General features: G+C 38.3%; 1 protein-coding gene across 8 annotated transcripts in view; it reads left to right on the plus strand.

Annotated features, from left to right (window-relative positions):
- The window catches only part of DENND1A (DENN domain containing 1A), a 504,435-nt gene that overhangs the window by 227,978 nt on the left and 252,866 nt on the right, over positions 1-23,591 (plus strand). For all 8 annotated transcript variants that reach the window (XM_004423432.3, XM_087419123.1, XM_087419121.1 and 5 more), the window contains 2 exons: positions 2,040-2,093; positions 17,720-17,830. In XM_004423432.3, coding sequence (XP_004423489.1) covers positions 2,040-2,093; positions 17,720-17,830 — 165 coding nt within the window. The remainder of the gene's footprint in view (positions 1-2,039; positions 2,094-17,719; positions 17,831-23,591) is intronic.

The raw sequence follows: 23,591 nt of genomic DNA on the forward strand, positions 1-23,591 counted from the left end.
TTCACATATACTGTCATGTGTCACTTAACAACAGGGATACGTTCTGAGAAATGTCATGAGGCAATTTCATCCTTGTGCGAACATCATAGAGTGTACAGATGATGTACAGCCTGGATGTACAGCCTACTACATACCCAGGCTATGTGGTACTAGTCTTATGGGACCACCGTCGTATGTGCGGTCTGTCGTTGGCTGAAACGTTGTCATGCAGCACATGACTGTATAACATTTATTCTTCACAACAGTTTTGAAGTAGATGTTACAATTCCCATTTACAGATTCAAAAACTGAGGTTCTGAGCTATTAAGTGAAGTTGCCTAAAATCACATAGCTATTAAGTGGCTGACTTTCTGGTCTCTGTTCTTTCTCCCTCACTGTGCCAACCATTACTCTGTGACTCCATCACCGTGTGGACATCCATTACTGAACATTTCCTGGGACTCCCCTCTAGCCATTTGGTGTAGAAGTTGGTATCTCATGGCATCAAATTTAACCTTATATTTTACTTTTACTATTTTAATCCTCATTGTTCAATTGAATTTATTATTAACTGGTTTCTGTGCTGCATAGTCTCTATTGTAATACTTCGTAGGTAATACCTTGGCACAGACACAGATTTGGGAATAATGCATTGCAGAAGGTTTTTTAAAGTTATCTTTTTATAATTTTGCTTTTTACTTTTTAGTTTATTAATTTAAGTGGCTTTAGCTATAATTTGCACATAAAAAGCACAGATATAACATTTATAGTGGAAAGAGCATAGCTCTAGTTAGCCAAACCTGGTTTCAATCCTAGTTCTGTCATCTGCTAGCTGTGTGACCTTAACAAGTTACTTTACCTCTCTAAGCCTTAATTTACCCATTTGTAATATGGAGATAATATTTATCTTAAAATCTGTTGTGGAAATTAGAGATAATAGTGATCAAGTACCTGGCATTAAGCCTTTTGTGTAGCAGGTGTTCAATAAATATCTGTTGAATATTAGACAAATAGCTCATACTATTATTGTTGTTATTGTCATTATTGCAATTGTTCCCTGGGCCTTTCATTTCAGGAAGCCTATACAACTCATTTTTCTCAAGAGCTACTTATTTTGTAATTATCCAAGACTGGGGGGTGGGGGTCTTCCTGAAATGTCACTTGGGGGTCCAGGTTTGCACTTAGGCAATGGCTAAGCTGACTTTCTCTGCATGTGACCTTTCCTGGCCTTTGCACAATCCCATCTTTAATTGGCCAGCACCAGGCTCTTTGCATTCTGGCTTGCCATTGTCCTCTGAGTCTTTAGTAGCAGAGAGGAGGTGTCATCAGTTCAGCTTGTTGTCATTTAACTCAGGGGCACCTGCTTGTCACATACATGAAGATGTCTCCTTGAAAGTTCTTTGAACAGGTCAGTTTTTGAGCTCCACTGAGTCTTGGCTCCCTTCACTGGAGGTTGCACTGGAAGTCAGGAGGCTTATTTGCAGAGCATGCATAGCAGAGAGAATTTCTCCACTGTTAGCCATCTGTAATGGTCTCAATGCAGCAGTCCTTCAGCTAGAGTTGTCCTTAGCATCACTTGGGCCTTCGGGGCAGATTTTGCCTGCAGCTTGTAGATGGATATAATCTCAGATGCTGAAATGAAATGGCAGGTTTGGTTGGTAAAGACCATTGCTGAGCAAACCTAGTGATATTTGGTCCCTAGAGTTCACTTGCCTCGTTGAACTATGAATTATGAAGCCTGCAGCTTTCATGTATTCAGAAACCTGCAAACATTGTACGTATGGGAATTTAGCATTTAACCACTTTGAGCTGTTCATTTATATCTCCCAAAGAAGTTTATCTCTCATAGAAAAGAAGTCCATCTACTGAACTGATGCTTTAATACATCTGGCTTCAACCCAACATCAACCAAAGAAAATATTCCATAGACATTTCCTATGGGTGAAACTCTGTTTCCTCATCTGAGTAAGGAATTATCTTTAGATCTTTTACCTGATCTCTGAATAATGTGCTTGTTGCATATTTTTGCAGAAATAAGTAGTTTTGCTTTTCTTTTCCAGCATTCTTATTTTACTGTGCCTGATACCAGAGAACTTCCCAGCATACCCGAGAATGTGAGTACTTGGAGCAAAAAAATTAAATTTTTATCTTTGTTTTTTACTGATTTTAAATGAAAAGAAAAAGATATATTTTCCCTTTATGAAAATAACACATTATAAAAGTAAAAACAAATGGAGAATATTTGAAAAGTATAGAAAGTATAACAATAAGGAGGGATCATTATTCATACTTCTTGAAGGTAATCACCTATTAACTTGTTGATGCCTCATTCTAGTCATTTTAGAATGTATTTTTTTACATAGTTAAAATCACCTATTACATAAGCATTTTTCCGTTTCATTCATAAGAATCATTTTTGTTGGCTGCATAATATTTCATTTGCTATGTAGTTTACTTAGCTATTCCCTCATGTATTTAGGTGGTTTTTAGTTTTTGTTATAAATGAAATGTTTGTATATAAAGAACTTTCCATATAAAGATTTCTTTATTAGGGTAAGATTTACTCAAGTAAAATAATGCTTCTACAGATCTTCCTCGACTTATGATGGAGTTACATCCTGATAAACCCATCGTAAGTTGAAAATACTGTAAGTCGAAAATGCCCCTGATACCACCTAACTTACTGAACATCATAGCTTAGCCTAGCCTACCTGAACCATGCTCAGAACACTTGCCTTAGCCTACAGTTGGGCAAAATCATCTAACACAAAGCCTATTTTTTTCTTTTTATTTTGTGAGGAAGATCAGCCCTGAGCTAACATCCATGCCAATCCTCCTCTTTTTGCTGAGGAAGACTGGCCCTGGGCTAACATCTGTGCCTATCTTCCTCCACTTTATATGGGACACCGCCACAGCATGGCCTGACAAGCGGTGCATCGGTGCGCGCCCGGGGTCTGAACCCCGGGCTGCCAGCAGCGGAGCGCGTGCACTTAACTGCTACGCCACAGGGCTGGCCCCCACAAAGCCTATTTTATAATAATTTGTTGAATATCTCATGTAATTTATTGAATACTATACTGAAAATTAAAAAACAGAATGGTTGGATGGGTACAGAATGGTTGTAAGTGTAATTGTATCGATTGTTCATCTTCGTGGTCACATGGCTTATTGGGAGCTATAACTCGCTGCCTCTGCCCAGTATCATGAAAGAGGATCATACCACATATCGCTAGCTTGGGAAAAGATCAAAATTCACAATTCAAAGTATGGTTTCTACTAAATGTGTGTAGCTTTCGCACCATCGTAAAGTCGGAAAATTGTAAGTCGAACCATTGTAAGTTGGGGACCATTTGTACTCCATTTCTATGTTCACTTTTAAGAGAGTAACATAAAGTTTTTGTGGGTATAAGTGTGAGGACCCCCACCCTCACCTCTTAAAGACTTAGGAGCAGTGAACTTGAGTCTGACGGAGCAGAGGTTAACATTTGCCCTCTGAACAAGCTAAATGACATATCTACCCTAGCCTTAAGACACATTTTCAAAATGTTTTACTCAAATTATAAATAGTAGTATATAGGATTAAATATAGAATCGCCACCACTCAGGCACTTGATTACTTTTTTTTAATTGTAGCAAAATATATGCAACATAAAATTTACCGTTTTAACCATATTTAAGTGTACATTTCATTGGTGTAAATCCGTTCACATTGTTGTGCAACCATCACCAACATCCATTTCCACAATTTTTTTGTCTTTCCTGACTGAAGCTCTGTACCCATTAAACAACAATTCCCCATTTCCCCCCTCCTTCTCTTCCCTGGAAACCTCTATTCTTTCTGTCTCGACAAATTTGACTAGTCTAGGCACCTCACATAAGTAGAATCATACAATATTTGTCCTTTTGTGTCTGGCTTATTTTACTTAACATAATGCCTTTGTGGTTCATCCATGTTGTGGCATGTGTCAGAATTTCCTTCCTTTTTAATGCTGAATAATATTCTATTGTATGTATATAACGTACTACATTTTGCTTATCCATCAGTGGACGCGAATTGTTTCTACCTTTTGGCTGTTGTGAATAATGCTGCTATGAACATTGGTGTACAAACATCTGTTTAAATTGCTTTCAGTGCTTTTGGGATATACTTGATTAGTTTTTTAAAGTACTGGAATAAGTGGTATATTTCTTCATAACTGCTATAGATTCACAGAAAGGAAATTCTTTAAAGTGTTGTCTATAGAGCAGATAAATTATAAATATCAAGTAATCAAGTTTACTTAATGAAGTTAGGCTAAATGTTATGATTAGATAACTATCTTAATAAGTTGGGATTGTCAAGTATATCCATAAGGTTTATTAATATGGTCAAGTTCTGGTGGAAATTGTTGCTTCCTTTTTGTCTGACATTAAGTAATAGAAGTTCAAACCATAGTTCCCATTTCAACAATAATAGCTAATGTTTACTGAGTACTACTGCTTGTCAAATGATGTATTCAGTGCCTTACCTGCATTTTCTCATTTACTTCTCTTAACAAGCTTAGGTGGTAACTACTGTAATTATTATTTTATATAAGGAAACAGAGGCCCTGAGAATTTAAATAACATATTCAAAGTCCTGCAGCAAATAAGTGGTAGAATTAGAATTCAAACATTGATCTTTCTGATGCTAGAAGCTGAGCTCTATATATACTGTATATACCGTGCTACTCTTTGAACCCATAATTTTACCTTTCATCTCTCAAAAAATTCCATTGACTATAACTATATAAATTAAGGAGAAAAGTGTCCACATAATGGCAGAGGGAGCCACCATGAACTTGAAGATTTGAGGAATTTCTGCAACTTAAAGGAGATGATTATTGATACTTAGCAGTCAATAAAGTGTAGACAATGGAGGAAGCCAAAAAGAACTGGAAAAATCCTGTGGAAAGAGCAGAAGCAGGGGTATCCCATGGAGCAATAGCAAAAGACTATTGAAGGGTTATTTTCAAATGCCATGGAACATTTATAAAAATTGATTATGAACTAGATCACACTCAAAAATTCAAAATAGAAAAACTCAGACTCTTACAGGCCACCATCTTTTATTACAATGAAATAAAACTAGGAATTAATGATAAAGATTCAAAAAATTCATCTACTTGAAATAGTATTTGGATCAAAGAGCATAAAACATTGAAATTGGATTTTATTTAGATATTAATGACAATGATAACACTAAACAACAAAGACCTAAAGGATGTGGCCAAAACTACACTCAGGGGAGAATTCATAGCTTTGAATGCTTTTTTTTTTTTTTTTTTTTTATACAGAAGACATTTAGAAAATAATGAATTTGACTTTCAATTCAAGAAACTAGAAAGAGAATAGCAATAAAAAAAGCCAAAACTAGAAAAATTATAGCTTAATTAGTTAGAAAATATTGTTAAAGTAAAATTGAAAAATAAGACTTTTTAAAAACTGAATTTCTGAAAAGAATAATAAAATCTTAAACTTAATCCAATAAATTTGAAAATTATGATAGAAAATTTTCTAGAAAAATATAGATGATCAAAGTCAACCTCTTGAAATAGGAAATATGAATATAGAACCATAACTTGAAAAGATTAATAAAGCTCTTTTGGCCATCTCTGCCACTTGCTGCTACAAGTGTATCAGGTGTATGTGGTTATATAGGCGTGTTAAGGAACAGATATTATTATTATTTGAACTGTTCCAAATCATAGAAAAGATATGCATTCATATGTATTATACAAAAGCAGAAGGAAAATAACTTATAATCTCAGAGAAAGTCACACGTTCTGAGTTTTTCTTTCCTTCCTTTTTATGATATTAGTAGTTTTCAAACTACTACTGGGGCCCTGAGGTTGCTTCAGGACCCTGGAAGGCGTGAGAGAGATAGGTGGCTGACTGACCAGAGCACGGGGTCTGTGTTCCTGCTTTACTCAGAGCAGATTCATTTCTATCTGCTTAAATTGGAAATTAGGTAATATTTTGTTTGAGATAAGAGTCCTTTTGATTAAAAGAAGAAAAGTTTAGAAGCTACATTGTTAATAACACAATAGGGATGATACCAAATACTATATACCTTTATATCTGCTTTTTATTATGACAATGTATTATGAACATTTACCTGTGTCATTAAAAATTCTTTACCAGTATCTTTGTTGTAAAAAAAAATTAAACAACTCAGAAGTGCATATTGAAAAAAGTGAAAGGCCTCCATTACTACCATCTCTCCTTCCCTAATACCCATCCTGCCTCCAGAGTGTGAGGAGTGTCCTTCCAGATCCTCCTCTATGAATTCAGTGTTAGATGTGTGAGTACCTGTGTGCGTGGTAGACATTTGTTAGACATAAATGTGATACTATTTATATTGTTGAGCAACTAACTTTTTGTGTTTAATGTATTCTAAAAACTGTTCATATCTAGTTACTTCATCCTTTTTTTTAATGATATTTTTATTTCATGGTATTTTTGTTCTTATGAAAGTAATACATATTAATGGCTTAAAAAAAATCACATACCACATAATTGTTGAGGAAATTTCCAAATTCTTCTTACTTTCCACTCCCCAGAGACAGCTGCTTTCAAGTTTTTAGCAGTTGCAACTAAGAGTTCCTGGATTTCACATCTTCCTGCTTTTTAATTTTCTTCTGTTATTTTGGTGAAATCTTCAGTAGTTTCCTGAGAAAGTATTGTCTTGGAGGTGACATTTTTAGACCTTGCATGGGCCGGCCCTGTGGCTTGGTGGTTAAGTGCGCGCGCTGCGATGCTGGTGACCCGGGTTCGGATCCCGGGTGCGCATCGAGGCACCACTTCTCCGTTCATCCTGAGGCCGAGTCCCGCATACAGCAACTAGAAGGATGTGCAGCTACGACATACAACTATCCACTGGGGCTTTGGGGGGAAAAATAAAATAAATAAAATTAAAAAAAAAAAAAAATAGACCTTGCATGACTGAAAATGACTTTATTCTGCTCTTGATAGGGTTGGAAATTACCTTCAGAATTTTGAAGACATAGCTCCATTGACTTCTTGTTTTCCTGTTGAAACTTGGAAGTCTTAAGCCATTCTGATCCCTGATATTTTTTTTTAGGATCCTTTATTTGTCTCTAGTATCCTGAAATGGCACAACAATTTGCCTTGCTATGGGTCCATTTTCTACTGTGCTGTACACTTGGTGGGCCCATTCAATCTAGAAACTCATGGCCTTTAGAGCTGGGAAATTTTTTCATATTTCTCTGAAAAAATTCTTTATTTTTCTCTTTTCTTTCCCTCTATGGTAGAATGTTAAACTTCCTATGTTGATCCTCTAATAGTCTTATCTTTTCTATTTTCCATCTCTCCCTTTCAGTATTCTTTCTACTTTCTTCAACTAATCTTTCCACTCTTTTGAATTTCTCCCACCCTTGTTAATATCTAAGAGCTTTTTGCTGTTGTTCAATAAATTGTTCACTTTTTAATCGCATCTTGTTTCATGGGTACGATATATTTTTTTCATCTCTTTGAGACTATTATAGATTTTAAAAATTGTTCCTCTCTCTGCATTGTTTTCTTCCTCAACATTCCTCTCTTCTATTTGTTTTGCTCTGTATCTTTGATCACAGAGACTTTCCTCAAATGATTGCCCAGTCACACTTAAGAGTGAGGCACTAAAAAGCTAATTGGAAGCTCTGTGTTCCTGACTGGGGCTTGTTACCTGGTAGGCTTTATTGTAGATGATGGATCAGAGGCCTGGCTAGTTGCGGGGTGAGGTGGGGGAGGCTTTCAAATACAGTATCAGAATCTTTTCTTTTGGACTAGTCAGTTTTCTCTTGCCCCGAGTATAAGCTCAATTTCCAGTGTTCTGGAAGCTGAGTAGGTTATGATATATCAACATTTAGCATGTATACTTTCATCTAATCTCCCCTACATTTTTGATTTAATGCTTTATCCCCTGTCCTCAGTTATGCTTGGTGTCCCCAAGCCTTTCTGATTGAGTTCCTCTAGAAAGAAAACATTTATTCTTCTAGAGGAATGCTGGAAGGCCAGTTGACTAGCTGAGTGAGCTAGGAGAGGAGAATCTTGGGATTGAAATACTGTTATTTTATTGGCACCCTTCCCCTAGCCTTCTGAGTTCTGGGTGTCTCTAATTCCTGAAACTTTTTGGAGTTCTGTGGTGTGAGTTGGCTTGATGCTTGCTGCTCTGTCCCCTGGCCTCAGCCTTAGTGTTCAGCCATTACTGGGCTGTCAGGTCAGTCTCCTTTAGTTTCCCGACTTCAGTTGGCACTCTTGACAGCTTGGGCCAGAAAATTTTTTGTTGTGTGTGACTGTCTTGTAGGTTGTGAGATGTTTAACAGTATCCTGGGCTCTACCCTCTACAGTCATGTGCAGCATAACGATGTTTTGGTCTATGACAGACCCATATACCACAGTGGTCCTGTAAGATTAGTACCATATAGCCTAGGTATGTAGTAGGCTGTACCATCTAGGTTTGTGAAAATACACTCTGTGATGTTCGCACAATGACAAAATCACCTAATGACACATTTCTCAGAATGTATCCCCATCATTAAGCAACTCATGACTGTATATGATGATAGCACACCCCCCTCCAGCTTTGAGAACCAAAAGTATCTAAATACATTGCCAAATGTCTCATGGGGACAGATGACCCAGGTTGAGAACCATTTCTTTAGTAACATCTGCTTTCTGGCTTTCAAAAATTTGACATCTCTTTTTCATTACTGTCTTTTCTCCTGTTCTTTGGGGTTTGTGTCTTTTAAAATTCTTATACTGTGACTTTTCCCAGTTGAGGGTGGGGGAGCGTGGTATCAGGAGAAAGAAATAACAAGTATACATATGTGTTTGATCCACCATATTTTGCTAGAAATCCCCACAGTGCTTTAACTATGCTTTCCTACTAATAGACATTTAGATTATTTCTAATGTTTTGCTATTATAAATAATATTATGATAATTATTGCCTAGGTTAGGTTCATCTTTTTAATTTTTTTATTTTAAGGACTGAGAATTCCTTAAGAACTTCAATTTAAGGTACCTGAAAGTTCTGATAATTTCTTCATTTTCAAAACCACAATTACTGAGATTAGAAATGGTTTAGGAAAAAAAACCTGTCCTCTTTATAGCCCCACCTCCAATTCCCATCTGCACTGTATGCCACCTCCTCTGCCCCTACCGTTTAAAAAAATTTGCATTCCCTCTGCTGGTTTTGCCACTGATGAACCAATTCCCTGTGTATGACCCATTGTCCCCTAAATCCTCCTTTGCAAACCAGTCAAAGCCTGGCCTTGTTTGTTTCTAAGCAAGAATAATAAAAATCTGCCAGACTTGTAACATACTTGGTTCCATTTAAATCCTTATAGCTACTCTGTGAGAGGTAGACATGAGCCCCATTTTACACATAGGGACCCACGGCTCACAGACCTGAGGTTACCAGCCCAAGATCTGCTCCTAAATGGGATGTAGTGACTCAGGTTTATAAGAAACCAAAGCATTTTGTTTCCATTATACCCTCCTGCCTCCCTGTAGTTGACTTCTGATATTCATGAGGAAAAAGGAAAAGACAGGATTTTTCATATCACAAATATGAAATGAAATAGAAAAGCTTTTCCTCTAAGGAGAATCTGAACTTTTGTAGAACAAATTTGTGTGATTTTTGACATAGAATCACTATTGAGCTCTAGCCATGTTGAAATTTGCATTTTAATCTCTTGGTGATTTTTCAAGGATTAATTTAAAATGACTAAATTGCTGCATTGGAAATTGAAACAAGCAATAACCATGGGTTGTTAATACAAGGTAGTCTGCTACAGTGAAAAGAACGTGGGTTTTGGAGACAGTCAGACACTGGGCTCCATCACTGTGGGACCTCAGGCTACTTATATTCTGTGAGCCTCAGTGTCCTTATCTAATAAAGAAAATGGGAGAAACAAATGAAGTATTAAATGTGAAGTTCCAAGTTCAATGCCTGGTGCAACAGAGATGCTGCTTTTGATGGTCCTTCTCTTTCCCTTCTTCCCTCGGCTTTCCTAGAATTCTAGTCTTAACCTCTCTGAGGTATGAGTTGTGGCTGAGGGCTAGGGAACATGACTTCTTGGAGCTTGTCTTTTCTAAGTTTTTTCTGACATTTTTGGTTGTGAAGATCAGTACTTTTCCTTTCATGAAGTGTATATTTGGCCACAAAAGTCTCTTAGCGGGCACCGTTGACACGAGAATTTCTGAGGCTTGGAAATGGTGCAGGGAATGGAGTCCAGGACTCCAGTGCCTGTAATATGGGAGGTGTTCTTTAAACATTTATTGATTATCTCCTCTAAGGGACATTCGGAACTTAAGAGAATAAGCAAAGAAAAGGGTAAAAGGACTTTGGGATATGGAACTTGATTATGTCACCAGATAATCATATTCTTCTGGACAGCCTCAGAGAAAGGTTAACGTAGGAAGGAGAGAGAGGAGCTAGTATTGATTGAATACCCACTGTGGATCAGATCCGGCTCTATTTGTTATATCATGAAATCTTCACAGCAGCCTTATGGTGTGGTTGTTATCACTGCTCTGAAAAAGAAAAGAACCCAGAGATGTGAAGTAACTTGCCCCTAGTCACCCAGCCAGTAAATGCTAAAACCAGGATTCACACTCAGTTCAATCTAATCCCACACTGAGATGCTGCTGGGTCCTGGGCCTCTGACTCCATGGCTTCCTGTACCCTTCTAAGTAATCATGCATCGTAAGTGTAATTTATGTAATTGTGTATTTGTGTAATGCCGTCTCTTCTTCCATAAGGATGAAAGGACCAAAAATACCTTCTAAAGGTATTTTTTCATTACTGCATCTCTGTAATTATCACTGTGCCTAGAACATAGTAGGTACTCAGTATATATTTATGGAATGAATGAATGAGTGAGCATGCAGCCACCCCCAGGAGAAGCAAAAATAATAGTTCCTTTCACTTGGCTTTTGGGCCATGTGTTTGCAAGACATTAATGAAAAGCAAATGTAAAAAATTAATTTTTTTCACTTTCAGATGCCTGTTGAAGTTAATTCTCATTATTTCTACAATTTCTTTGTGAAAATATTTTCTTCCTTTTCACTGAAAAACTATCACTATGTAATTGCTCGTCAGGGTTTTCTCTGTCTATCAAGATAACACATGTAGGAGTGAATTTTATACAGGCAATAATTAAATGAGCGTAAATCTTTATAAATTTTAAACAGTTGACCTGCATTAAAAAAAGTCACAGATCATGAACAGATATGTAATAATAATTACACTGTAAACTGGCTGTATAAGGGATTTTTTTTAGCGCCCATGTTTTGAAGTATATTTTTGATTAATGGATAGTCATATAGACCTTCATTTGGAATATTAAACAAACCTGTCTTAATTATCTGGCCAGTGTCATACCAAGTGGTTAATGATGCGAGGAAAGCATTTAGAATGGACAGTTACATATAACATTGCCCAGACTCCACTTTGTCAAAAGATGCACCATGATATAGAAAAGATTTATGAACTCATCGTGACTTTCAAAAATAAACAAAGTTGAGGTGGTAGTAGAAGACCTATTATCAAGCACTGAGATTATGGAGAATTCCATTGTTGCTCTTAAGAGTTGTCAGGTAATTGTTTATTCTAATGGGTTTTGCATTCACACAGAGGGATAAAAATTGACCTCTGGGTAAACTCTGCTTTCTTTCCTATAACGTATTTCTCTGATTTGATTGCTTATGTAAGTTTGTCCTTCTCAGACAGATTATTTTAGAATCCAATTGATAATTCTCTTTTAAGAATCCCACACAACTAAGGTAACCTAAATTCTTGTTTTAAAAAAAAGTCAGTTGAGGGTTTTAAAGGTTTACATTATGGTAAAATAATCTGAGCAGGAGTTATTTTAGGAAATAAGACCCACTGACAAAACCAAGCCTCTGGCCTTAGAAGCCTCCTCCAGACACACTACATATAGTAAGTCTTTATCCTCTGCACTGTGTATGAAGCTGAAAGTCACAAAGACTAATAAAATGACAGACCGTGGGGCGGACAAGCATCTGTTTCGAAGGCTCCAAGGAGTACCCAGCTTAGAGTCGGTTCTTTGGTTTGGGGATTATCTCATCTCCCTTAGGTATTGAACCTAAGACGCTTTTTTCTCTAAGCCCCACTACATCCCCTCCCATCCCTGGCCCATTGCACCCCACCCTCACCTCCTGCCCCCACCTGCTTCCTAACCCCAGGCTTGGATCACAGTGAGCCTGCAGTCCCCAGCCACCTGGATCGCCGCAGGAGACAGCAGCGGCAGCTAGAAAGGAGCAGCCATTATGGGACTTCTCCTGGGGGAAAAGGGGTTTTGGCCAGGTGCCTTCCCTTCCTCTTTGTCTGGATTTAGAGCCACAGCGGGTTAGAGCTGGAAGGGACCTTCACCTCCATTTCTTTGTAGAGATGAGAAAGGGAGGCCTGGAGAGTCTAACGAGCCTGTGCAGCGCATGCCTCTTCCGAAACTCAGCTTCCAGGCTGATCCGTCCCTGTTAACCAGAAACCTTCCTCGGATTTGAACCCCTTCCAGCCTATGTAGCGGTCAGCTTTGTATCCCTACTCTCCAGCCCTACAGAGCGGGCCCGTAAATGCTAGGCAGATAGGACACTGCTCACAGGGACATAACTGAAATGATGCTTAAACTGCATGAATAGAAAAGGAATGTCCTTAAGCCTAAAAACACACTGGCATTGAGAAAACTGAGCCCTTTTGACCATGGACACTGGGAAATAGTTCCTCTAAACAAGATTTTCCTTTCCTGACAGGTGAGTCACACAGAGAAGTAAACTGTCAGGGAACAGAGTGGGTGGTTATTTAGGCTTAGCCATGGTGGTATTGTAATCCAGGACGCTAGGCCTAAGACTAGGTGGCCAGCGACACCGTGTTTGACAGGATTGATGCTTCTTTAGAAGGAGGGTTGATCCTTCATTAAATGAATGGACTCTCCCTTTAAAAAACTATTTGGGCAAGTGGACAAATGTGGTACATAGTAACCTGGAAGTCTGGGGGGTGTCCGCTATTTTTCCTTTCCCTTCCCAAGTCTAATTCATTATCAAGTCCTGTGATTCCACTTTCCAGAGATCTGTCACATCTGTATCCAAAGCTTTCCTCTAAGTAAATATTTGTTTTAATCATTCTTTCCCAGAATATGGTAGTAGCCCGTTAACTGGCTGCCCTGCCTCCTGCTTGCCCTCTCCTGTGTACCTTCCACAGGATCTCTAGGAAGATCTTTCTGAAAAGATCAAATATGGTCATATCATGATCCTTCAGCAGCTCCCTATTACCTGTGAGTAAAGTAGAGGCTCCCGCAGGATCCAAACCCAGCTTCCCTGCCCCAGCACGCCCCCTGCCCTGCATGCCACCCTTCACTCTCCTGACCTGCTTGGAGCTCTTCTCTCTTCCTTGCTTTGCCTCTGCCTGGAATATGCTTCTCCCTCTGTCCACTGAGGGAACTCGTGTTGGGAGGCCCAGACCAAATATCTTCTACTCTGTCAAATCTTCCCCAGCCTTCCCCCCATATCCATCCAGCAGAATTGAATCCTCCCTTCTTAGCCAGCCCTGGAGCTTGTGTAGCCTGGACCACAGTACTTTGCACACTGGGTTTCTGGGTCTAATGCCACTCTTGCTCCAAGGATGGTACTAAGCATATAGTAGGAGTCAAGTAAGTGTTTGTTGATTGGCTGATTATAGCAGAAATGGGAGGTTGAAGACTTAGTTCCACTGAAGCAAAGTGCTGGGAGAGTGGCATACCTTTTATAAATATAAGTTCATGATATGTTCTGGCTGCAATCTTGACAGGATAACTTGCCATGGAAGCCGTCTCTTCTCCTTGTTCTCCGTTCCCTACACTCTGATCTTACGCGTCTGAGAAATATGATGACCTGGCTGTGAAATGAACACCTGCTTCTATGTACCATGTCGTTCCATCCCCTCCACCCCCTGCACTTACCTGATGAACAAACCACTTATTTCTTTACACTTTGAATAAATATAGCCACAGAAACCTTAAAAAGCTCCCCTTCCCCCACTAGATTACCTGACTTGGTGAGTCTCCAATGCCCTTCACCATTGCTAAGTAATTGATCACGTCATCCAGCTCAGACCCAGGTTTTCTGAAGTCAAAAGCTATGTTCTTCCTAATATACCACCTTGGCTGATGTGTTCTCTTACACCACTGCTGCTCACACTTGGGCTAAGGAGCAATAGTCTTCAGTCAGTTACTTCACTCATTGATTCATTCTTTCTTCAAACTGCTAGATAATGAGACATGTCATTCTACCCAAAGGACCTCAGTCTAGTGGGAAGAACATACTTGTAACTGAGTGATTATAAGATAGAGACAAATTACCATGGAAGCACAAAGGAGAGCTTGACAAATAAGGAGTCAGGGAAGCCTTCCAGGAGGAGGTAATATTTAAGCTGGGTCTTGAAAATAAATAGGTGTCCTCAAGAAAGAGAAGAGCATTCTAGGCAGAGGAAGCAGCAGAAGTAAAGCCCTGAAAAGGCATGGCAGGTCTGAGAAATTGAGGACTGGTATGGCTTAAGCCACTAGATGCTTAAAGGCTCAGGCGAGGAGACCCCTCTCTCTGAGGAGTTTTCTTCTGAGATGAGGCTTGGTAGGAAGTGCAAGTGCTCCCTACAGTTGCTAAGGCCCACTCTGCCCCACAGGTGCTCCCACGGCTGAGTGAGGTTCCCAGGGCTGTCACCACTCCCACCCACTCCCACCCTCCTTGGTGGGTGGCATCCCAGAAGGAAAGAGGCAGGGGAGGAAGCAGATAAGAAAGACAGCTTCTGTTTAGACACAAATATCTTGGTAATCAGCACAGATGGGATGAGAAATACCAAAAAAAGTACATGACAGTTTAGAGAGAATTTGGCTAAATGTTACATATTTTTAATATACCTGTGTAGAGTTTTTGGAAGAAGCACCTGAATCCCTCGGAACCTGATTGGACCTGGGGGTTATGCCTCAACCAAGTGGTGTTTTTGTTTCAGAAATGTTCCCTTCCCCATCCTCAAAAGTACCCTTGTGATTTTTTTTTCTCCCACCAAAATAAGGCACAGGATTTGTCTCTGACGCTGTGTCTCCCTATTTGGATGGCAAGCTGTGTAACATATTTCTACCCAGCGTGAAGCTTCTTGGCAGACTCTTGAGGCCACGTTTTGGTGGCTTCAGAGTTATCTTTGGATCTGTCAAAAGTGCTAATGGGCTTTCTGGCCTTCTTTAAGCTCCTCATTTCTATTTTCTTTTTATTTCCATCCTCTCCTAAAAGAAAAATTCATGTAATTCATCAGCAGTTAAGCATTTTACTGAAATGCTCAGCTGAGGGCCTTGTATTTTTGTTTGCGAGAATAGCTCTGCCATGTCACTGTCTTCAGAACAAACCCCACCCTGACATCATTAGCTCAGCACTCCTCAGGCCACCAGCAAGATATATACTTGTTGATGAATTCAGACTGCCTTTTTTGTTTGTTTTGTTTTTCAAATTTGTTAAGAGGCAAGTTGATGTGGTGGTTAGAGCAAGAGTTTTAAATTCAGGAGATCTAGTTTTGAAACTTGGCCCTTTCTAGCTGGGTGACCTTTGCAAGACGACTTAACCTTCTTGAGCCTCAGTTTTCCCATCTGTAAAATGGAAATAATGCCTTTCTCATGGTTGTTGAGATTAGAGAGAACATAAGCAAAATAACTATTGTCTGGCACATAAGGATTACTCAATAAATGGGATAACAATAATTTTTAACAGAAACATTTTTTCTCTTTCTTTGAGCATACTTTGATCCTGCTTTGTTCCTATGCTATGCTTTCTTTTTCCAAATACAACTTTTACCTGCTATTTCTAGTAGTATAAAAAAAAAAAGTGGGGCTGGCCCGGTGGCGTAGCGGTTAAGTTCATGGGCCGCTTCGGCGGCCTGGGGTTCACCGGTTCAGATCCTGGGTGCACACCTACTCACCGCTCATCAAGCCATGCTGAGGCGACATCCCACAGAGAAGAGCTACAACTATGTACTGGGGCTTTGGGGAGGAAAAAGAAAAAGAGGAAGATTGGCAACAGATGTTAGCGCAGGCCAATCTTCCTCGAAAAAAACAAGAAGCCAGAAATCTGGGAAAAAAAAAAAACAACACAGGCTTAGAGACAAACCCACCCAAGCCTGAATAATGCCTTATCCACTTACTGTACAACCTTAGTCAAATTACTTGACTTTCTCTGTGCCTGTCTTCCTATCTGTATGTAGAGAGAATAATACCTGTTCAGGAGTGGTTTCAAGATTAAGTGAAATAATATATGTAAATCCAAGCCTTGTGTATTGTAGATATTTAAAAGTATTTAAGAACAATGTAATGTAAGGGAAAGTGTATGGACTATGGAGTTGGATCTGAGTCCAAAATCTGACTCCACCAGTTACTGCATCTCTCCCAGACTTACTTTATCTAGACACTGGAAAGAATAATACCTCACTGGATTTTTGTGAAGATTGCATAAGATTACACATACAAAGGTACCTGGTACAGTGCCTGGTACTTGGTAGGCAGTCAGTATATGGAGCTATTAATTCACTCACTCTGTTTATAAGGGCCGATGGTTAACCTGGTACTCCAATCAAACAATAATAAATCATAAGATAAGTGCCCATTCTTATTCCCAACCCACAGTATTATTGAAAAGCACTTTATGCTATTTTGCATCTAAAATCCACCTGGTTAACTTGAATTTATGGGTTACAGATCTTTCATCATTATAAACTGCAACCCCTGGCAATAGCATTCTTCCCTCCCCAACACCCTTCGTTTTCAGAGGATTATATTGTGTGGCATTGAAAACCTGTAACATTGAAGAAATTAGCATATTCATGTGTATTATTAAAGTCAGGTGGGTATAGAAAGGGTTGCAGAAATGAAACACATTACATTTTTTCTGAAATCTGAAGAGTACCAATCTATAGTACTAATTAAAGGACTGAAGCCCAGGCTACAGACAAGAGCTAGTTAACACACTGCTTGGTCACAACTTGCTGCTGCTTGTCTTCGATTTTTTTTTCCTTTTGAGTGAAATACCTGGAAATTGTAAATCTTCCAAATTGCTTTAATTCCAGCCGAGCGGTTATAGAGAATGTAAACTGTGGAGGAGGGGGACACCAGCGGTGATGACAGGAGAGGAGCATGCCCAGCCTTTGCGGGTGGGATCTATTGGACAGAAACAGGCTCTGTGCCAGAAACATTTTGGTCCCTGGGTACTTTCTTTTGCTTAGACGTATGGCACAGTGCATTGGGCAAGTTCTAGGAGCTGAGGTCAGAAGATCTGAGATACAGTCCTGTCTTTATCACTCATTAGACTTTTTGATCTTGGCATTTCTCTCTGAGCCTTGGTTTCCTCATTTGTAAGATTGCAGACTTCCTTCCTATCCTGCTCAGCCTTCGGAACTGCTATGAAAAACAGCACAGCGCTGTAAATGACCTCATGTTGTAAACTGTAATCACCACACAGAGATGTAATTGCTCAGACTGCTTCATCTCGAAGGGCTCTTCCACCTTTACATTTCGTGATATTGTACATGACTGGGGTTTGGTCTCCTGGGTAGAAAGAATAGGACGGGGAAGAGGAGAGTATACTTTCTGATTATTTTCTGTTTCTCGTGCTTTTATTGGATACTGCTTGTAATAAGAACAAACAAAATAAGCCACAAACCTCCCCTTCTTCTTTCTCCTAGAGAAACCTGACAGAATATTTTGTGGCTGTGGATGTAAACAACATGTTACACCTGTACGCCAGTATGCTCTACGAACGCCGGATACTCATCATTTGCAGCAAACTCAGCACTGTGAGTAGACAGTCTTGAGATGAGTCTTTAAATTATTTTATTTTAATTGAAAGACATATCAGAAAGATTAAAGAAAATTTCAGATAAAGAAATCAGCCACAATCCCCTCAGATAGTAACATGTCATTTTCATTAATTATTCATGTTCCTTTACAGTGCCAATGCACGTTTCATTTATTCTTATAGTTTCACAATCAATTATAGTTTTCCATTTGATCGTGTGTAGTGAACACTTTGTATATTTCCACATAAGCTTCCATCATTGTCATTTTTTTTGTCTATATCATATTCCATTATACTGATGTGTCATCATTTACTGAATCTTTCTTCTCTTGATGGACATTTAGATTGTTCATAGTTTAATGCTTTGGTAGATAATACTGCAGTGAACATCTTTCGTCTGCTTTTGATGAAAGAGTTCATTTTCTAAGGAGTGGAACCACCAGGTCAAAGGACTTGATAAGCACTATGACTTACAGACTGCCAGATTGCTTCCCAAACAGGCTGTGCTTGTTGATGGTGAATGCTGCCAGCTGTATGTGAGTGTACCATTTCACTGCAGCCTTGCCAGAATTGTGTGTGTGTGTGTTCACACATATGTGTTTTAATTTTGCTAATAAAATAGGCATAAAATGGTATTGCAGGTAGGCTTTGTTTTTAATTTCTTTGGTTAGAGGTAACTGAATATTTTCCATAGATTTATTTCCTCTTTGTATTTTGGTATTGTCTTTTTCCATTTGTCTTATAGGGCTCTTGAGGGTTTTTTTTTCCATAAATTGGAATGAGTTCTTTTTATATTGTAATAACTTTTGCAATATGTATAATATAACTATTTTTCATATTCTTTTCATTTTAGTTTTTTTAACTTGCTAAGTATATTAGTTTATATTTTTACCAATATTCTATTATGAAAATTCTCAAACATAGAAACTTGAAATCGTTTTACAACAAACACCCATATAATTCTATCTAGATTCTGCCACTAACATTTTACTATGCTTGCTTTAACACATATTTATTCATCTATCCATCCATTATACCATCCATCAATCCATCTTACTTTTTGATGCATTTCAAAGTAAATCACAGACGTCAGTATACATCACCCTAAATAATTGAGAAAGTATGTTATTAACTAAAGTTCAATATCTGTTTACAGTATTTTTTTCTTTTGAGGTAAAACTTACATACAGAAATTGACTGGGAATGCCTAACGGGTGCCTCTCTGTTAGAGAGAGTAAAAGACCTTCTTAGAGTGGGAATTTCCCTAGTGAAGGGCCTATGGATAAACTCAGTTGTGTATTTACCTACGAATACAAGGCACCTAATAATGAAAACTTCGTGAGGCTATTAGAGAGATTTTTCTTTATAGTTTTCATCAGAACTTCATTATTTTATTATTTCTTTGGCATTTTTTGCTTGTCAAGAACTCATAATTTTTGCATTACCTACTGTGTGCTAGGCTCATATCACATAGTAGATGATGATAGCATGGCCCTTGTCCTCAAGGGAAAAATAGCACACAGTAGACCCCTTGCTTTGTTTTGCTTTTTCTTTAAATTAGAAGTGCAGTTCATAATCTCAGGTCCTGAACACCCAGGCTGAGTTTCAGAATGCGAGTATTGCAACCAGATTTAACATGGCATCTTTATGGGGCTGAGTAGAATAAGAGTGCATTTGTCCATAACCAGTTACTGTTGCTTTGGAGTATTAAACTTCATTAAAAGAAAAACAGGATATCATATCAGTGGGACTGAATTCCTTGTAATGTAATCATGATATTTTTGAGCCCTTAATATGTGCCAGGCACTGTGCTAAGCACTTTGCATCTATTAACTCGTTTAGTCCTCACTACAACTGTTTCTAGTAGGTTCTGTTATTACTTCTCTCTTACAGAAAAGGAAGAGTACACCTTTTGTGTGATTTTGTTTAGATAAATGTGGTGGATTAAACAAACGCAGTTATTTCTGTTCCTTCCCCAAACTAAAATGAAATAAAGGAATAAAGCAATAAGCACAAAGAGCAGATGCAGCAGAAATTTAAAAAATAGGAAGAAAATACTGCTGTCAACGTTATGCCAATATAAAACTAGGGTGAAATGGACAGAAAAATATAATTTGCCAAAATTGAATCAAGAAGAAATAGAAAAATTGAATGGATCATTTAATTTATAGAAATCGAATCAATATGTAAAAATTTTTTTACAAAACACTCGGCCCAGATGGTTTTACAGGTATGTTTTATCAAACATCTCAAGGAATAGATAATTTCAATCTTAGACAGACACCTTAAGTGTCTAGAAAAAAAGAGAGAATACACTCCACCTTTTCTTGTGACACTTGTATAACCTTGACATTCAACCACACAAGGAGACACTACAAGAAAAAAAATTCATCAGCCAATCACACTCATTAACATGGCTGTAAAAGTAATAAACAAAATAGTAGCAAATGTATAAAAGATGTAATTCGTAATAACTAAGTTGGGTTTATTCCAGAAATGTAAGGTTGATAATCCTAGAAAACCTATTAATATAATAATTACTAACTTATCACATTAACATATTAAAGGAAAACTCATGTGGTCACCAATAGACAGAGAAAAAGCATGACCATGTTCATTAATAGGAAGACCCAATATATTGAAGATGTCGTTTCACTTCAAAATGACCTATAGATTGCATACAATTCCATTCAAAATCCTAATAGGATTTTGCATGGTACTTGGCAAACTGATTATAAAATTAATACAGAAAAGCCAAAGGAAGAGCCAAGACATACTTGAAGAAAAAGAATGGGTTATGGAAGCTTGCTTTACCAGATATCAAAACTTTTTATAGAGCTATAGTAATTAAGACACGAATAATGGCAGAGGGATACACAAATAGACTGATGGAACAGAATAGAGATTGCAGAAACAGACCATGTGTACGAGCTCTTTGTATACAACAGAGGTGGCATTGTACAATCTGGGGGAACAGATGAACTTTTCAGTAATTGCTTATCCACATGAGGAAGAAAAGGAAGACAATTTCTGTCTTAACACCACATGCAAAACAATGCCAAATGGATCAAGGATTTAAATGTGAAAGGCAAAATTTTAAAACTTTTAGAAGACAAAATAGAATAATCTTTATGATCTTTGAGTAGAGACAGACTTAATTAAATAATCCAAAATATACATTGTATAAAGGAAATGATTAAAATTGTGAACTTTTGTTCATTAAGAGATGCCATTCAGAGAATGAAAAGACAAGTCACAAGCTGGGGTGGGCTATTTGCCATATAAAAAATTGACAGAGGGTTAATATCTGAAATATATAAAGAAGTACTGTAGTTAAAAAGCAAAAGACAAACCTATCAATAGAAACATTGGCAAAAAGCACAAAAAGGCTTTTCACAGAAGAAACACAAATGGCTAATAAATATATGGAAAGATGCTCAACCACGTTAGTAATCATAGAAAAGCAAACTAAAACTATAGCGATTAAAGCACTAGGTTTGCAAAAATCAGATGTCTGATAAAGCCAAGTGTTATTGGAGATGTACTGGAGAATTTCACATACTACACTTGGAAAAGTATGTGGCACAAAACTGTTTACGTATGCCCAACACTTAGCAATTCCATTGCTGGGTGGAATTGTGTGTGTGTGTGTGTCTGTGCTACCTACATACACTTCTTGGTCATGTATAATGGGATACATGTTCAAAGCAGCATTGTTTTTTTTGTTTTTGTTTTTTAAACCTGGAAAGAGCCCACATGACAATCAACAGAGAACTGATACATTGTGATGTAGTCATACAATGGAACACTGTATCAGTGAAAATGAACTACTCTAACCACATGGTTGGGTCTCTAATATAGAATTCTGAGTAAAAGAAGGAAGCTGCAGAAGAATATACAGTATGATTTCATTCATATAAAGTTCAAGTAAGAAAAACTAAATGGTTTTTCTTGGGGATACATATAGGCTATAAGGGGAAAAACAGAAATGATTAACACAAATTTAGGTAGTAGTTTCCCTAAACGGAGTGAAGAGTGTAGTTGGGAAGAGGCATACAGGGAACATCAAAAGTATTGTTTTCTGTCTTGAGCTAGGTTAGGGATCAGCCAACTTTTCTGTAAAGAGTCAATAGTAAATATGGCTTTGTAGGCCATGGTCTTTGTTGCAACTACTGGACGCTGACCTTGTAGTTTACAATCAGTAAACTAGTGGGTGTGGTTGTGTTCCAACACAGCTTTATTTACAAAAGTGAGAGGCAGGCCAGACTTGGCCCTCAGGCTGTAGTTTGCCAACCACTGAGTTAGGTGCTGGGTTTTGGAGTCTTAAGTTTTTTTTCCTTTAAAAGTTGCTTATATGGGGCCAGCCCAGTGGCGTAGTGTTTGAGTTTGGTGTGCCCTGCTTCGGCAGCCCAGGTTTGTGGGTTTGGATCCTGGGAGCAGACCTACACTGCTCATTGGGCCACGCTGTGGCGGTGACCCACATATGGGATGGAAGAAGATGGGCACAGATGTTGGCTCGGAGCCAATCTTCCTCAAGCATAAAGAGGAAGATTGGCAATAGGTCTTAGCTCAGGCCCAATCTTCCTCATCAAAAAAAAAAAGTTGCTTATATGCATACTTTTATATGTTTGTATATATATATTTCAAAATTTTTTAAAAGTTTAAAAAGAAGATACCAAGCCCCTTTATCATGAAATTTTACAATACAGGGGTAGAGACAAAGTAGGTTCTTGTACAGAGATTAAGAATCAAAATTGCATGAGATTTTGCTGTGGTAGTTGTAGAAACCAGAGGACAGTGAAGCCATGTCCTGAACTTCTAAGGGAAAATTATTTCCAACCTGAAATACTGTACTTATGTAATGGAAGCCCTCAGAAGAGAGTGGCACGAGCCCCTACCACACCGATCAGCCTCCTGAGGTCTCTGCTCCTCCAACCTGCCTTCTCCATTGTGCATGAACTGTCTGGCCTCTCTAAGGCCAACCTCTCTGCTTGTGTACCTGCCTTCATTCAACAGATATTTTTCATGGCACTGTTGTAGATCCTGGGGATACCACAGTGAGCAAATAGGCAAAAATCCCTGTCCTCATGCAGCTTGCTTCCTAGTAGGATAGACCTTTAGTAAAGAAGGTAAGTCAAATATATAGTACAGTACCTGATGAGAAGTAGTAGGGAGTAAAATATGGAGAGCGGATGGGGAATGGTGAGGTGGCAGGGACTACAGTTTTAAACAGATGGCCAAGGAATGCCTTATTGAGAAGGTGACACTTCAGTTTCCTTCTTACTACCTTAAGGAAATTCCTCCAGCAGTGAGCTCCTCTCTCCTCCACCTTTATTTTTTCTTCTCTACTGGTGCCTTCTTATGAGCTTGTGAACATGGTATAGCATCTCCCAAACTTAAAAACAAGACAAAACTTCCTTGACCCACATCCCCTGTATCCCATTTCTATTCTCCCTTTTCGAAGAGAATTCCTCCGGAGAGTTATTTCTATTTACTGTCTACCTCCTCTCCTCTCATTCTCTCCTCAGTCTTCTGTTAGGATTTAGCTCCTGGCTCTCCACTTAAACAGCTTTTGTTCGGGTCACCAATGACCTCATGTCAAGTAAAATTACAATGAGTGAATACTTGCAAAGCTCTTTGAACAGTCTGGCATATAGCGTATGTATATGTCTATAATAAATTAATAACATACTGGGAAGTCAAATATTAATATTTAAAATTTAAAATGAAGAAATAGTTATTTAGAAATAGGGAGATAA

Source organism: Ceratotherium simum, chromosome 29 (genome assembly GCF_057802395.1).
Source record: "Ceratotherium simum simum isolate JZ-2026a chromosome 29, ASM5780239v1, whole genome shotgun sequence".
NCBI classification, from domain to species: domain Eukaryota; kingdom Metazoa; phylum Chordata; class Mammalia; order Perissodactyla; family Rhinocerotidae; genus Ceratotherium; species Ceratotherium simum.